General features: G+C 33.9%; 1 protein-coding gene and 1 non-coding gene across 2 annotated transcripts; one reads left to right on the plus strand and one right to left on the minus strand.

Moving 5' to 3' along the window:
- Positions 1-969: 969 nt before the first annotated feature.
- On the plus strand, positions 970-3,522 carry LOC107951151 (WAT1-related protein At4g08300). Its single transcript, XM_016886085.2, has 7 exons — positions 970-1,308; positions 1,634-1,696; positions 2,003-2,119; positions 2,266-2,503; positions 2,584-2,742; positions 2,816-2,967; positions 3,160-3,522. Exons 1-7 carry the CDS (start codon positions 1,097-1,099, stop codon positions 3,365-3,367), a joined length of 1,149 nt encoding a protein of 382 aa, XP_016741574.1. The 5' UTR covers positions 970-1,096; the 3' UTR covers positions 3,368-3,522.
- Positions 3,523-10,085: 6,563 nt separating this feature from the next.
- LOC121206576 (small nucleolar RNA R71) lies at positions 10,086-10,189 on the minus strand. The gene has a single exon (XR_005901641.1). It is a non-coding gene; the product is annotated as a small nucleolar RNA R71 (small nucleolar RNA).
- Between the last annotated feature and the right edge of the window lie 7,556 nt (positions 10,190-17,745).

Below are 17,745 nucleotides of genomic sequence, written 5' to 3' on the forward strand. Positions count from 1 at the left end.
AGAAACTGAACACAAAACCAATAAATTCATATAAAAAATCTTTAATACTCCACTAATAATCATTTGTTAATATATTTTTATAAACATATTTTTTAATATAAAATATTTTCTTTTACCCACATCATGGGTGTGATAAAATCTATTATTATTTAAGTATTACACTGGGTTGGTGTCACTTTTAACCAGATTATCAACTCAATTATGAAATTACAGAAATATTTTTTATTATAATTAATATTATTATGATGATAATTTTATCTTTTCATACTTTCATAATATCTTTAAATAAAAAGTACAAATTACAAATCCAATAATCGAACACATGTTCAATAGTATTAAAATATAAGTTTGTTACCATTCTACCTATAATCATTATTAAATAAATTTTAAAAAATGTATTTAACATAAAATATTTTCTTTCACAATAATTTTAACATCATGGGTATGATAAAATCTATTATTATTTAAATATTTCACTGAATTGGTGTCACACTTAACCATATGACCAACTCAATTATGAAATTATAGAAATATTTTTTTTAAAAATATATTTAATATTATTATAATAATATTTTTATCTTTTCATACTTTAATATTGTCTTTAAATAAAAAAATAAAATTATAAATCTAATAATCGAACACATATACGAGAGTATTAAAATATTACTATTCTACCCATATTCATTATTAAATAAATTACATTTTCATTCGCCTTTCAGTGTAACAAAATTTAGATTTAATAACACAAATGGGCTCATATCTATTTTGTGATTTTATCGTGAATATTAACCCTCCTGAAAAAAAAAATTCAGATTGATAACTTTTTTTAATAAAAATTAATACAAATACAATTTTAAGTAAGCAAAAAGAAAAATCAAACTAGTATAATAATTTAGACTAGAACCTAATAACCAAACTAAAATCCATATATACTACCAGCACATAGTCTCACACATATAATTACTCATGACCAATAACCTCCGTGGCAAGCCTTTGACCACGTCTTTGCATTTTCTTGTTTATAAGAAGGCCGTATCTCATTCAGAAGTGTCAACCTAAGAGCGAGTAAATACTCAGAGAAGAGAGAGAGAAGATTATGGGAGGCCAAACGCCATACGCAGCTTTGAGGAATATGTTGAACAAAGTGAAACCATACCTGTCAATGGTGTCTCTGCAGTTTGGATATGCAGGGATGTACATAATCTCCATGGTTTCTTTGAAGCATGGCATGAGCAACTTCATCCTTGCTACTTATCGTCATGTTGCTGCCACCATTGTCATTGCACCCTTTGCTTTTCTTCTTGAAAGGTTCCCCCTTCTTCTCTGTCTCATTTTCTTAGATCACACATTTGTTCACAATCTAGTATATATTATCCTCTTTGAGCACTCACCGCTCCCTAAAGGCTTTATTATCGGAAAAACTCCTATACGTAGAGGTCCCGGTTGGTTTAAGTGTTGAGGGACAATTGAGTTTCCTGCCAATATCACTAGATTGTGGGCATGGCGCAGTGTGATGTTGTCCAGTAAAATGAGAATACCCTCTCACTCATCTCACACCACATTCATAATATTAATTTCTTAAACCTTAACTTTAGTGCTTAGTTATCACTGCTTTACATCCTTCTTTCTGCAGGAAAATAAGGCCAAAGATGACCCTCCCTATCTTCCTCAGGATTGTCATTCTCGGTTTCCTCGAGTAATGCTCTAAAAACTCTCTTCTTTCTTTGTATCTCCATATGTATCTAAACTGCTTCTACATATGTAAATACCTGCATAAATACATATATACCTATATATGGTTTCTGATCATGAAACTTATTGATCTCCGATTCGAAAAGGCTTTACACATTCATGCAAAGATGATGATTTTTCTTCAAAGATGATGATTTTTCTTCGTTTAGCATATATGTATATATGATACAATGGAAAAGAAAATGGAATATTGTCAACTGCAAACCAAGAATGCAAAGGTGTAATCGATGTTGTTGATTTAATGAAACAGGCCAGTGCTTGACCAGAATTTATACTTTTTGGGAATGAAGTACACATCAGCAACATATGCGTCGGCTTTCCTTAACATAGTTCCTGCCGTTACCTTCATAATGGCAATGATTTTTAGGTGAAATATTCAAACCAATATCCACCACCTCAAATAGTTTTCAAAGTTCCATTATCTTTATTCTTTTTCCATTTAGTTTTTTGTATATCCACACACTTGATATTGGTACAGTCAATAGGATATTGAAGGCATTTATCGTTGTTTAGGTTAGAGAAAATCAATGTGAAGAAGATAGGAAGTGTGGCAAAGATTATTGGAACTGCAATCACAGTCATGGGAGCAATGGTGATGACTTTGTACAAAGGTCCCATTATTGACTTTGTCAAGTCCGGAGGAGCTATACATCATGGAACTACCACTGAATCTGCAGATAAACACCGGGTTGCCGGAACAATAATGCTTGTTGGAAGCGTCTTTTGCTGGTCAAGCTTCTTTATTTTGCAAGTGAGCCAAAGCATTCTAAAAAAATGAAAGTTGATTAAACTTATTTATGAGCTAATATTGGGTTATGATTTCGGGTTCAGTCCTTCACATTGAAGAAGTACCCGGCTGAACTCTCTCTTACAGCTTGGATATGTTTCATGGGAATGTTGGAAGGTGCAGGAGTGTCCCTGGTTATGGTCCGTGACCTGAGTGCCTGGAAAATAGGCTGGGACTCAAGGCTTCTTGCTGCAACTTACTCTGTAAGTGCCCCATAAAAAACCAAGCAGACACATGTATACTTGACCATTTTAACATATATTTGTGATTGATTAGGGAATAGTGTGCTCTGGAATCACGTATTACGTGCAAGGAGTCGTGATCCGGGAACGAGGACCGGTATTTGTAACATCTTTTAGTCCTCTATGTATGATCATCACTGCTGCACTAGGGGCCATTATTTTAGCAGAAAAACTCCACCTTGGAAGGTATTGAATTTTGATCTTCAACAAAGATTGGATGATTATTAGAGATACTTAATGCAGACAGTGACAGAATGCATTCTGAAGTAGCTTTTTTTCTGGCTGTAGTAACCATTAAACAAATTAGATGTCTTATTCATCTAGTGGATTCTGTATTGGTTTTCCTTCTTCTGATTGCTCATTTTTGGTTGATTTCAGCGTACTTGGAGCCATTATTATAGTCTTAGGGCTTTACACTGTGGTGTGGGGTAAAAGAAAAGATGGTAAAAACACAGAAACTGATGAGAAAAGCAATGGCCTGCAAGAATTGCCAGTTACAGACAATGCTAAAGCAATCAGTATTGATGTAGGCATTGATGGAGCTGACAAAATTGTTAATATTCCAACTTCAAAGAACCCTTTTTAGCACTCCCAAGGGATAGAAAATACTATGTAAACCATCCCATCTCTCTCCATCTCAAAGACAAGTAATTTCTAGCTTACTTATCATCTTTTTGCTTGTACTCTAAGGTCTTCAAGTTGGTGAAGTAAAAACCACGATGAACCGTTGCAGTTTGCCTATATTTTTGTACAAATATTCCCTTTCTCTACTTTTCTTTGGCTTAAATTCATCAGATGCTATAACGAGAAGGATCTACTGTGAAAACCAAACTATAGGAATCAAACAGCAAACTTGTTCCAGGATTTGGACTGGCATCTCAAGTAATCAAGGGTCATCATTTGTTCAAATGCATTGGAAACACTTAGGCAGAATCAAATTCTGGCACAAAAGCCTAATCTTATGTGTAAGTGCTTTGAAATAGCTGTGGAGTGAAAAAAAGTACTCCCTAAAATGTACCCATGCTTGAGGCTTCACTCTTTTTAAGGTTTAGAGAAAGTTAAAGCTTTTTCATCACAAGGATAAATTTTTTGTGGGTTTCTTTCAATACGGGAGTACTTTTAGAAAAGTTGCTCGCTTTTTTAAAAAAAGTGATACCTAATGATTTAGAACTTGGGTTATAACTTTTGATGAATTCATACGACTACTCGGACCAACAAATGTCACAAAGCAGTCAAATGATAAGTATCAGAGAAATTGGCGAAAGTTTTCGCTATCTACACTTCAAACTTTTTAACCATGGTGGCATGGACAACCTACATAGCATACATGGAAAGTTATTTTAGTTGCTCGGATCAATTGTTAGGGTGGATATTTTTTTTTTTGGAATCAAGGATGGGTTATATATTTCTTTTGAGTGCATAATGTTAAGGCTATTTTTGTTGTTAGACTACTTGACGTGTAATGTGATGTAAAATTTACTATTCTTAAATAATTTTTTTTGTGAAAAGAAACAAAATAGTTGAATTACATTATATTAAATTGAGCAAAAACACCACTTGCTTTGTCAGAGTAAAGAATTGCTAGCATCAACCTAAGAGGATCATCAAACACCTCCAGGCCTTCTTTCCCTTCCGAGACCATTTTAGCTTTACGACCAGCAGCTTGGTTATCCTCTCTTAAGACGTGTCGTAAACGCTAGTGTCCGACATACATAAAAAGTTGTTGGATCCGCCTGATTAAAGCATAACTCGATGCTGTCGATGGAGTGTCTTGGAGAACCTTGACCACCTCTAAGCGATCACTTTGAATCGTCACCCTTTTGTACCTGTGGCCTTGAAGAAGAACCAGACCATCTAGAATACTCCATAATTCAACATCAAATATTGAACACTACCCCAAATAACAGTTGTACCCCAGAATCCAATCTCCATTTCTGTTATATAAAACTCCCCCAGCTGATGTAGTTCTTGAGGCTGTCTTAACGGCACCATCAGTGCTTAAATAGACCTAATTACCTGACAGAGAATTTCCAAATCTAGTTTCATGCTGCACTAACAAGTCTTCATTGTGAGTTGAGTCACCTATCGTCAAATGTAGTGGTCAATTCAGGTTAACTCCGCACTTAAGGAGTTTGTTTTCTAAGCAATTTAGTATTTTAATTTACGTTTTCGATATTTAGGCCTTAGGATTAAATACTAATAAAATAAGTGTTTTTAATACATTTTGTAAGTGTTGTGATCCAATAGGCTGACACGAGCCTTTAGTGGTACTAATATGCTGAATTGAATGTGTAAAATAAAGATATAAAGACCCAATTGACGTGGAAGCAAGGGACGAGTGATGCACAAGTTTCCTGGGACATCAAGGCACAAAACAAACGACTAAGGCAAATCATGTGTGTCGTGTCGTGCCATAGACTGGGTGTGGAATGACACAAGTCGATGTTCTGTCCAAGTTTATCGAGGCTATTTTCGTCTGTGCAATCAACCTTATAAGAAGACTTAGGACATGTCGAAGACCTAATTTTGGCTGCCAACACTTCTATAAATAAGACATTAGGGGTTTGATATAACTAAGTCGTCCTAGACGCCATCAAAAACCCTAATAGTTTAGTAGTAGGATTAAATTATTTTCCTTTCGGCTTTTCATAACTCTTTTGTTTTTCCTCTTAAAATCAATTTTGATTCAAGAGTTTATTTATTTAATTGAAGTATTTCAATTTACTTTTTCTTACATTTGATTTAATTTTTTTAATCCAATCAATCGATTTGCTACTTCATTCCTCATTCAACATTCAATCCATGATTATTCAAATATCTTTTCTCTTTCAAATTGATTGTGCTTTTCACATGATTAATTCCATTGGATTTGGGGTTATGAATAACAAGAGTGGCTAAATCCCTTTGGGGAGATTAATGAGTGAATGAGGATGTGATTAACGGAGGATTTAGGGTTTCTCACGAGGGGTTAGTTGCTATGAATTACGTATACTTAAACTACTAGAATTGATAATCCTAGGAAGTTATCATAGGCTAGACGAGGTTGAGAGATAAGTGAAATTGAGTAAATTATAATTTATCCTAGTTGAGAAAGTGAGGTCAAGAGATAAGCGAGTATCAACCAATCGATTAGTTAATTAGAGGCTGAGAGGTAATAATTGATTAATCAGTAGCTAATCCACCGTAAAACCAAAATCCGAAGTTAGTTACAAACCTTGAAGTGAGCTAATCTTCCTGATTGGTTTATGGATTTTAAGTTGTTTGTTTATTTTTCTTATTTATTTATTTTTATCTCATTTATATATTTTACGATTTCTCGTAATATAGTAATTAATTAGTACTATTTGGATTTATTATTATAAAAGTGTTTTAATAATTTATTCCAGCCTTTTTTGGGTACAATCCTCACTATACTTCCAAATTATTTCATTGTACTAAACTATATTACAATTTGACCCGTGCACTTGCGGATGTCGTTGTTCTAAATTCTTATATTTTTGGTGTAACACCCCTAACCCTTATCCGTCGCCAAAATAGGATTACAGAGTATTACCAAGCTTTATGGACTAATTACTAATATTTCATACCTTTATTATACAAATAAAAAATCAATCATATGACACTCATATTGTCCCTTAGATGGGCCCTCGATGCCCAAAATACACCTTAGAAGTAAATCGGGACTAAATCGGACATTCAGGAAATTTTTCCCAAAATCTTAAAATTTTTCTTAGAAGTAGGGGACACACGCCCGTGTGGTCAGATCGTGTGGCTTACACGGCCAGGTGACATGCCCGTGTCTTAGGCCGTGTGGGCATTCGATGTGAGGCACACAGCCGTGTCTCAGCTCGTGTTCAAATTAGGGTAGCTACTGACTTGGGTCACACGGCCAACCACACGCTTGTGTGCTAAGCCATGTGTAAAAACCTTGGTATTTTGTTTTGAAAGTTTAGGTGCAGGAGACACACGGCCAGACCACATGCCCATGTCTCTGCCAGTGTAGACGAAAATAGGCCATTTTAAGGCCACTTTTCTCACCCTTTATGATATCAACCTATACACAACATTTCAATACATCAAATAGCTTCAATCAAGCAACCAAAACAAGCTAGATTCATATTTATACATACGATAACATTACAAAACTCATTACCTAAACTTACTTCATAACTCAATTCATTAATTTACCAAAATTTACTACTAGTTACATGTATATGAGTATGTATACATGTGTTATTCATAACCATACTTCAAATTTTAGTTCTTTTCCACACCAACCCTATACATGACATATAAACCATAAAAGTATATAACAAAAGCTACCGGAGCAATCTGGATAGTTTGACCCAATGTGTTGATCCGATCCTCCAAACTTCTTGAAAATCTACAAAGAATATTAAACAACACATGTAAGCTTATTGAAGCTTAATAAGTTCATTAAGTTAAACATTGATCTTACCGAACTTAATATAATAAATTAAATTGTAAATAAATCATATATTCTCCTTGTCAAACACAACATAAACCGATGAACATACTTCCTTCAAATCAATATCAACAAAAATCAATAAATCTTTCAATTTCTATCACATAAGTCTTTTACCAATTCTTGCAGAATCAAAGAATGGCTTACGAGTATGAGTACATCGTTTTATTTATGCCATAGTCCAATTATGGTCTTACATGTATGTTGTTATGGCCCTGCCATGGTCTTACATTCGCAGTGCCATAACCCAGTTATGGTTTTATTATCAGATTGCAATAGCCTATTATCACTGCCTTGGTCCAACCATGGTCTTATGTTCGTAGTGTCATAACCCAATTATGGTCTTATCCGTTAATTCATTCTTTACATTAATGTCATAGCCTAGCTATGGTCTTACATATAAACATGCCATGGTCCAACCATGGTCTTATCCGGCAAATCATCCTTTACCACAGAATCAAAGAATGGCTTACGAGTATGAGTACATCGTTTTATTTATCCCATAGTCCAATTATGGTCTTACATGTATGTTGTTATGGCCCTGCCATGGTCTTACATTATCAGTGCCATAACCCAATTATGGTCTTATTATCAGATTGCAATAGCCTATTATCACTGCCTTGGTCCAACCATGGTCTTATGTTCGTAGTGCCATAACCCAATTATGGTCTTATCCATTAATTCATTCTTTACATTAATGTCATAGCCTAGCTATGGTCTTACATATAAACATGCCATGGTCCAACCATGGTCTTATCCGGCAAATCATCCTTTACCACAGAACGAATGTACTCAATCCCGTGTTCCACTCGTTTTGAACATTTATTTTAATTGCATAATTCAACGATAATTTTATTTTCAACATTATATATGAATAAATACTTAATAACATTCATCAATGTAATAAATGAACATTAAAGTTTAACATTATAAACTCACATGGGCTAAATTGTGGAATTTGTAGTAGTTAGGGATTATTCTGCTAATTTTCATTTTTCTCGTTGATCTACGGGCTCTTGATCTAAAATGTAAAATTATTCATTTATCAGTACATATTTCAATTATAATTTACTTCACAATTTATACCTTTCAATTTTTAAAATTACACTAATACCTAAATTTTTATAATTTTTCAATTTAGTCCCTCATCAATTAGCCTGTCAAATAAGCTACTTTTTTCTCAATTAACACTTTATCTAAATATTTTAAGCTATTACACAGCCTTTGATAAACAATATTTAATACCAAACCCTAGGATTTAATATTTTCACAATTTGATCCTAAAATTAATTTATATTGAAATTACTTAATAAAATCATCATATAACAAAATTAGAGCTTCAATTCCATGTTAATTTATCAAAAACATCCAGAAATCAATGGTAACTTTCAAAATTATCCATGAAATCAAAAACTAAGAAAATAGATAATTGGACCTAGTTGAAAAAGTCTCAAAAACATAAAAATTTCAAAGAAAAAGCAAGAATTGAACTCACTTGAAGTAAAAATATGAAAAATCAGCTTCTGGGGGATGTCCTATGGTGTTTTTGGCTGAAGAATTGTAAAGAAATGTCTAGATTTCTTTTAAGTCTCATTTTTTTCTAATTCAATTTTATTTTATTTCTTATTTTACCCCTTAATCATCTAATTTCTTTTTTTTTTCTGCTTGTGGCGTTTCAAACATCTTCTTTGGGCTAATTTTCCCTTTAAGTCCTCCTTCATTTACTTTTAAGCTATTTTATCACTTCAATAAATTTTACACCTTTTTCAATTTAGTCATTTTCATTTAATTAGTTATCAAAAAATTAAAATTTTCTAACGAAACTTTAATACTAACTCAATAACACTCCGTAAATATTTATAAAAATATTTACAGCTCGGTTTATGAAATCTAGATCTCGATACCTCATTTTCGAAATCACTTAACCTAATAATTCCTTCTAAAACACGAATCACTAATTCAGAAGGTCTTCTTTAAATCATATTTAACTCATAAATAATAAATAATAAAATTTTCTAACTCATTTTTTGGATTTTAGTGGTCTCGAACCACTGTTTTTGACACCACTAAAAATTGGGCTGTTACATTTGGTATTATATTTTACTATAGGTGGTTAAGTTGTTGGCACCGTTGTCGGGGATGTTTTGACAATAAATATTGAAAATAAATTTTTACAATTAATAAGATAAGTAGGAACATTATGACCTAAAGATACGATATTTAATATTTGTTTAATTATTTTTATTTTTATTTTCTTTTCAAGTCGTTTATGACTCGAAGCTTCAGCACTCTAATCGAACCACACCTATATTTGGAGCAACTACTTAGATGAAACTGTCCAACAATGAACGTCAATCCACCCGCGGCTATAAATTTACCTTGAAAATATCCATTATTTGAGGGTCCACAAGAGTGACAAGCAAATAACCGAGAAGAAGTCCCAATGGATCAAAGGACGTTGCATGAGTATGCCCTACCTACACTAGACGTGGTGTGAGGAAGCATTGAGTGGCCAACGATTGACGCAAATAATTTTGAATTAAAAATGGCTATGATTGAAATGATCCAAAACATACTTTAGTTGAAAAGAAACATGGTTGAAGACCCGAATTAGTACTTGATGTGGTTTTTTCAACTATGCGACACCTTTAAATACAACTGGATATTAGATAATGCCGTGCATTTTTGGTCATTTTCGTTCTTCTTATGAGACAATGCAACCGATTGGTTGGACTCATTAGAACTGGGTTCCATCACCACATGGAACGATCTAGCGGAAAAAATTCTTTATAAAATTTTCTTGATTAGTCGAACCATTCAGTTGAGGCGAGAAATCACCAATTTTAAACAATTTGAAGGTGAATCCTTGTACGAGGCTTGAGAGCGTTTTAAGATTATTCTAAGGAAGTGCCCATATCACGGACTGCAAGCATAGCTTCAGATCCAAATATTTTATAACAGTGTCAACGAACATATCAAGTCTAGTCTAGGCGGAGCATCCATCGAATCTTCTATGTTTCATATGTAAGAACGAGCTTATAAAATTATTGATGATATGACCATGAATTCATACATATAGCCTAATGAGAGATTCATGTACCAATCCAACCCACCAACGGCAAAAGCTATGAAAAAAGAGAACGATGATGATAGATTCTAATAAATCTAAAGAAGCTTAACCATTTAGAAATGCCTGTCAAGCAAACAAGAACAAAGCCACATTATGAGAACCAACTGAAGAAAGCAAGCTACATAAATAATAGAGTCGAAATCGCTATTCAAAAACCTATAATCCCAGTTGGAAGGATCATTCAAACGTCAAGTGGGGAGGTAACCAATGAGGAGCAAATCAAGCCCAACCTTGACAAAACCCTTATTATCAACCTCCGCCATTACAACAATGAATCCTGGGTAACGACAATACTGCATGTTGTCAAAGATTCGATCGACTAGAATGGGAGATGCAAACTATGAAGATAAATATTCGATAAGTCCAACCTATATGTGGATGACTCGAATCCTGAATGTATAACCTCTACTACCAAATTAGCTAATTGATGATGATGTGTCAAAAGCAAAGGGGTTAGTCTCCCTAGCAATACGAAAAACAACCCTCGAAGATATGGGAAAGAGCACGTAAAAGCAATCACTTTGTGATTGGGCAAGGAATTGAACTCACCAAGCAAGCCCATTCATGAAGAGGAAGTGATTCTCGAAGATGTCAACGAACTCACGAGAGGAAGAAACCAAGCACTGTGAGCCGATCGAGAAGGCAATTGAATTTGTGTCTAAAACAATAATCTCAACTCATAGCATAATAAAGATACCCTCGAAATTAAAAGTTCTGGGTAGTTTTACGATCTTAATAGAAATAGGGAATCAATATTGTAGCAAAGCCTTTTGCGATTTAGGGGCTAGTATAAATTGAATGCCCCTATCGATCTATCAGAAACTTGGACTTAGGGAATTAAAAAAGACATCAATAATGTTACAATTAGTCGATGGATCTTTAGTGCACCTAGAAGGTGTGCTCGAGGATACATTGGTTAAGGTACAAGGATTCATAATTCCTGTCAATTTTGTAGTTCTCGATTGTGATGAAGATCAATAAATATCCATTCTATTGGTAGCTCATTTCTGGTCACTTCTAAATCAACTATTGACCTAGAATGAGACGAGCTTATTATAAAAATCGATAACAAGGTAGAAGTGTTCAAGTGTGGCCGAGACTCCCAAAGTGAGAGATTGCTTAGGGAGGAATGTTATGTTTTATTTGATTTAATCCCTAATGACCATAATCGAAGGCATTTCTCAAGTTATGTATGTGTAGGTACTCATAAAAGGAAAGAACGAGATAAATAGCGAGACTTCAGTAGAAGAATAAATGGTTGGAAAGCGTGCAATGGTCAAGATCGACAGTTGAAATTGATGGTAAAGTTTAAGGCCGATCAAGTCCGGTAGCACAACATAGATTTTTAACTATTGAACTTATTTATTTTGTAAATACTGTAGACTAATCTGTTTTTAATTTGTTAGATTAGGAATTAGAGTAGTTATTTTGTGTTAGAATTAGTAGGAAATAGGTTTTCGATAACAATAGAGGATCTAAACATTAGTAGGAGGCATGTACTGGCAACCGAGGACCTTCTACAAGTACCGAAGAGACCTAATCGAAGCCATGTCGCAACATAAGAATCCCATGGTGGGACACAACCCTTGTGAGCTTAAGAAAGATGAATTTTATCATCGTGTTGCACCACACCATACCTATGGCACGACACACCCTTACATTCAATACTAATAGAGGGGAAACTATTGTCGTGTTGTGCCATGCACTCCCTGTGGCGCGACATGCAAGCCATTTTTGGAAAATTTTCGTTCTTGATTAGACGCAATCTTTAGAGATTTTCACCAAGTTTGTATGATAAGTAAAGCCCTAGAAGGCTTCTATATATTACCCTTAGCAGCTACTAAACCCTTGAAGCCATCATAGCCACCCAAATCAACATTTGTGACCTTTTTCTTTGGGATTCCGTGAATACTCTATTTTTCCTCTATTTCAAAACCCCAAAACCATGCATAGTAACCTTCCCGATAGAGAATCCATGGCAGATAGACACACTTACCTTCGGGGAAGGGAACTAAAAAAATAACCTTTTTGCAGCTCAACGCAAAATTTCGTTACAAGAACAAGGTTTCGAATCCATGGATGAATTGAGGAACAAAAAGCATAAGTTAATCCAATACCATCAATGAGAGAAGTTATACACAATCCTAATGAAACCAATATGCCTCCTGATCGTGCACAAATTGTACATCGCTTTTAAAGAGGCGAATGCGAATAGACCGGCAGAGGTACCATGGATGCAGTTTTCAAATTGAGGGAAGGAAATGACTATCTTACCTCCCGAAATAGCAAGGTATTATGATATTTCACTATATTTCTTTGATTTCATACGACGAACTGACCCAATGTATTTCCCGAGAAAGAATATGAATGACATAATCAAACTCCAAATGGACAGGAAGGGTGAGTGGAAATGCCACTTAGGAATAGGCTATCCCATAACATTCTCTTAGGTGAAGTTAACTCCAACGACATAGATGTGATTGAAATTCATCAGTACTCAAATTTGCCTAGCGATGGACAAGTCTAATATCGATACGTTTTAGGAAACTTTGTTGCATGCAATTTTAACTAAAGAAGCGGATTTGTGTAGAAACATGGAAATATTGAAGCATGCTCTAATGTGCACAGAAAAAGAGGTGAAATTACTGTTCCCGCACTTAGTAACATCTATATGCCGACAAACGAAGGTGCCTATTAGACGATTAGGTCGTGCCTTACAACCAAGCAAGTTTTCGATCTTGGAACTGAATGTGGAGTACCTTATAGGGAATTGGAAATGAAATAGGGCAATAAAGACCAAACCATATCAAGGCGAGAATGTGTTACCCGATTCGAAATGGATATTTGATGGATGCAAGAAGCCAAATCAATATTTAAAGACTATGCAAGGAAAAACGGGTTACAGTTGCCACAATTCCCAATAGCTAAGTACGAGGTAATGATCGAATCAAGCAAAGTGAAGAAAGAGAGAGAATTAGAGGAAAAGGAACACCCCAAAGAAGATCCAAAGGAAGATCCGGAAGGCGAACCAAGAAAAACGGACAAGGTGTTGGGTCTTGATTTTTTTTATAGACCTAATATTTTTAGACAATTTTAGACAATTTCAATTAAATTTCATTTTTTTATGGACCTGATATTTTTATTTTATTTGGAATGTTTTAGTTTTAGTTTTTAAGTATTTAAGTATTTAAGACTTTAATATTATATATAGTGTGTTTAGTTTTTCTTAGCAGGAACCCCAATTTTTTTACGGCACAATAATATAAAGTCAAAATCGAGAAGGGGGAGTAGTCCCACCAATTGTATTGCACGAATCAAGAAAACCGAGTAATCTCTCTAATTTTCATATTTTATTGCACATTAGAGACAATGTACCGAATAAAGTGTAAGGGCGACTTAGGAAAATTTTAAAATTTTTCTTTTCAATTATTTTATTTTCTTTTTTTTAATAGTTTTAAATTCTTAACTTTTCTTTGCATGTTTTATATGTGCTTGAGCTTGTAGAAATACAAATGATTAATTAGGAGTATATACTTAGGTTGTTTGTTTAAATTGTAAATCTAGCTTGAAATTAAATAATTTAGGTTGTTTATATTTAGACTAATTATTTCAGTTTATTAGACTATAAATAGGAAAAATATATTAAATATACCAAGTGATAAAGGTAGATACAAATAGGTAATTATATTTGTAGAAGTATAGAATATTCGAAATAAAAAGAAAATAATCAGTAAAATCCATGGTTATTGAAACAATGCAGTATGACTAATATAACCCTTATATAAAGTGCCCGAGAAAAATCTCGATCATGTTGGCACAAATAAATAAAATCATAAGGGATTATATGACAAAATATTAGTGCATTAGAGTTCAAAGCATGGACAAAAACCGAGTAGGAAAAAATATTTGAACGAACTATACCTTGCAAAAATAAATACTATATTCGTATATACATTTTAATAGAGCTATATATTTAATTTTCTTGTTTACTTTGTAATTTATTGAACTAATTTGTCTATGTACAAATAACTTTGAATTATTTAAATTTCTAGCTAGAGTTATATATTTAGAAATGTCTTCCTAGTGTCGATGCTCTGATCCAACCTCTTATATCAAGCCGGCTCATGTACATTTTATTTTCTTTGCATGTTTATTTCCTATTTTCAATTTCAGTTGTTTTCAAGTTTTTTTTTGTTTTGTTTAGTTTGCTTAAGGACAAAGAAAGACTTAAGTGTAGGGGTATTTGATCTGCCGTTAAAGATAGTAGTCAATTCCGATCAATTCCACACTTAAGGAGTTTCTTTTATAAGAAATTTAGTATTTTAATTTATGTTTTCGATATTTAGGCTTTATGATTAATTATTAATAAAATAAGTGTTTTTTAACACATTTTATAAGTGTTGTGACCCAATAGGCCGACATGGGCCTTAGGTAGTACTAATATGCTTAATTGAGTGTATAAAATGAAGATATAAGGACCCAATTGACCTAGAAGCAATGGACGACTGATGCACAAGCTTCCCCCGACATCGAGGCACAAAACGAATGACTAAGGTAGAAAATGTGTGTCGTGTTGTGCTATAAACTTGGTAGGGTGCGGCACAAACGTGCTGCCAAAGTTTATAAATGTTATTTTCATCCGTGCAATCAAACTTATACGAAGACTTAGGACGTGCCGAAGACCTAATTTGGGCTCCCAACACTTCTATAAATAATTCATTAGGGGTTTGATATAATTAAGCCATCCTAGATTCCTTCAAAAACCCTAGTAATTTAAGAGTAGAATTAAATTATTTTTCTTTCGTCTTTTCATAACTATTTTAGTTTTCCTCTTGAAATCAGTTTTGATTCAAGAGTTTATTTATTTAATTGAAGTATTGCAGTTTACTTATTCTTGCATTCTATTTAATTATTTAATCCATTTAATCCAATCAATCGATTTGCTACTTCGTTCCTTATTAGATATTCAATCCATGATCATTCAAATATATTTTCTCTTCCGAATCGATCGTGCTCTTCAGATAATTAATTTAATTGGAGTTGAGATTATGAATAACATGATTGGCTAAATCCCTTAAAGGAGATTAATGAGTCATGGGGATATAATTAACGGAGGATTTAGGGTTTCTTGAGAGGGATTAGTTGGTATGAATTACATATGCTTAAACCACTAGGATTTAAAACCTTAGGAAGTTATCATAGGCTGACGAGGTTGGGAGATAAGTAGAATCGAGTAAATCGTAATTTATCATTGTTGAGAAAGTGAGGTCAGAAGATAAGAGAGTATCAACCAATTGATTAGTTAGTTAAAGGTCGAGAGGTAGTAATTAGTTAATCGGTAGCTAATCCACCCTAAAACTTGAATCCGTAGTTAGTTACCAACCCTAAAGCGAGTTAATCTTCCTGATTGGTTTATTGATTTTAAGTTGTTTGTTTATTTTTCTTATTTATTTATTTTTATCTCATTAAGATATTTTATGGTTTATTGTAATATAGGGATTAATTAGTACTATTTAGACTTATTTTTGTAAAAGTGTTTTCATAATTTATTCCAGTCTCCCTTGGACATTATCTTCGAAATACTTCCAAAGTATTTAGTTGTATTGAACTATATTACAGTTTGATCCATGCACTTGCGAACACTGCCATTCTAAATTCTTCTATTTTTTGTGTTATATTTTACTATAAACAATAAGTCATTTATAGGTGATCATTGAGTCAAATTGTTTAGCCCAACCATAAGAGACTTTAACAATCTTAAAGGGACTCAAAGTTACAACTTGGAAAGTGAAAAAAATTATATTCTTCCATATATGCCAGGCAAGCAAACCAAAAGGCAAGATCAATTTACCTATCCCACGATCTACCTCGAAGGATTCTTAATATTTGAAGCTAACCACTCATTGAGATCATCCGAAAAGAAATTACTACTCTGACATACTAGAATAACCTGCAACCATACTTCTCTCACTGTGGAACAATTTGTAATCATTTGCAAAATTTCCTCCGATTAATGTTCGCAAAACAAACAAGAGCTATAATGTCCAATCCCTCGTCTCACTTGGTCCACATTAATGAGTAATCAGTGTTTAAGGAGAAGCCATATAAAGATGCAAACTTTTTAAGAGCCTTGAAACTTCCAAGCAATTTTCCAAGTCGCATCTCTTAGATTCCAAGATCTATCTTGAAACATCCAATATGCACTTTTAATGGAAAAGAAACTCGTTGAGGTATGAAGCCAGGCAATCCTATTAGGTCCAACTGAAGGATGAGGAGGGGAAATGCCAACAATTCGCCTTACAAAAACACGAAATAAATCGTGATTCCAAAAGCCATCTTCTGTCACCATTTCATTAAGTAAACAATCCGAGACAAGATTAGCATGAGAGGGAATTCACTGGATCAATGGCCCTACATTTGGAACCCAAGGGACCTTCCAACACTGAATATTATTTACATTTCCCATTGACCAGACTAAATTATTTCAGAGTAGGGGCTAGACCTTAGAAAAGGCCCTTCAAAGAAACGAACATTGAGCTCGTGAAATATTTTTATCTATATCTGCTTTCATATCATACTTCGAGCGTAAGACACTAACCCATAAGGCGTTGGACTTTGAGGCTATATTATAGTCACGTGTCAACAGAATAGAGGTGTTTTGATCCCTCAACTGCCTAACACGAAGACCACCATATAAGCTGGGTTAACAAACAGATTCCCAACTGACTAACGCTATCTTCCTTCTACCATTCGAGGAATCCTAAATACCCTTTCAAACATATACTTATCTTTTCATAAAATCCCTTAGGGATCATCATGGATTGCATGCAATAACTGGGTATAGTCAAAAGGACTGATTGCACTATAGTAGCTTTATCGGCTAAAAATAATTGCCTGGCATCCCAACTTTGTAGCTTCCTGTAGACCTTTCCCCCCCACAAATCGCAAGGTGTTGTTAGTGACCTTTTCACAAAAAAGAGGCACTCCCAGGTAAGTCCTAAAATTCTGCACTCTTTGAAATCCAAGAAGACCATTGATCAAATCTCCTAAAGCATCATCAACACAACTAAAGAAGAAAATATTAGTCTTCAAAGTTTTTACTTGATGGCTATAAAAAGCATAGAAATGCTTTAGTATTTCTTTAAGTAAACGAGCATACTGCGTGTTTGCTTTATAGAAAATGACCAAATCATCTGCGAACAAGAGGTGTGATAGAGTCTAACCCAATCGAGAGAGCCAAATATGGTACAACTTACCATTATTAATCACAACATGAATACTATGTTCAAGTCATTCCATGCACAAGAAAAAAAGATACGATGACAACGTACATCCATGATGGATCCCT

The sequence above is a fragment of the Gossypium hirsutum genome, chromosome A01 (assembly GCF_007990345.1).
Source record: "Gossypium hirsutum isolate 1008001.06 chromosome A01, Gossypium_hirsutum_v2.1, whole genome shotgun sequence".
NCBI lineage: Eukaryota > Viridiplantae > Streptophyta > Magnoliopsida > Malvales > Malvaceae > Gossypium > Gossypium hirsutum.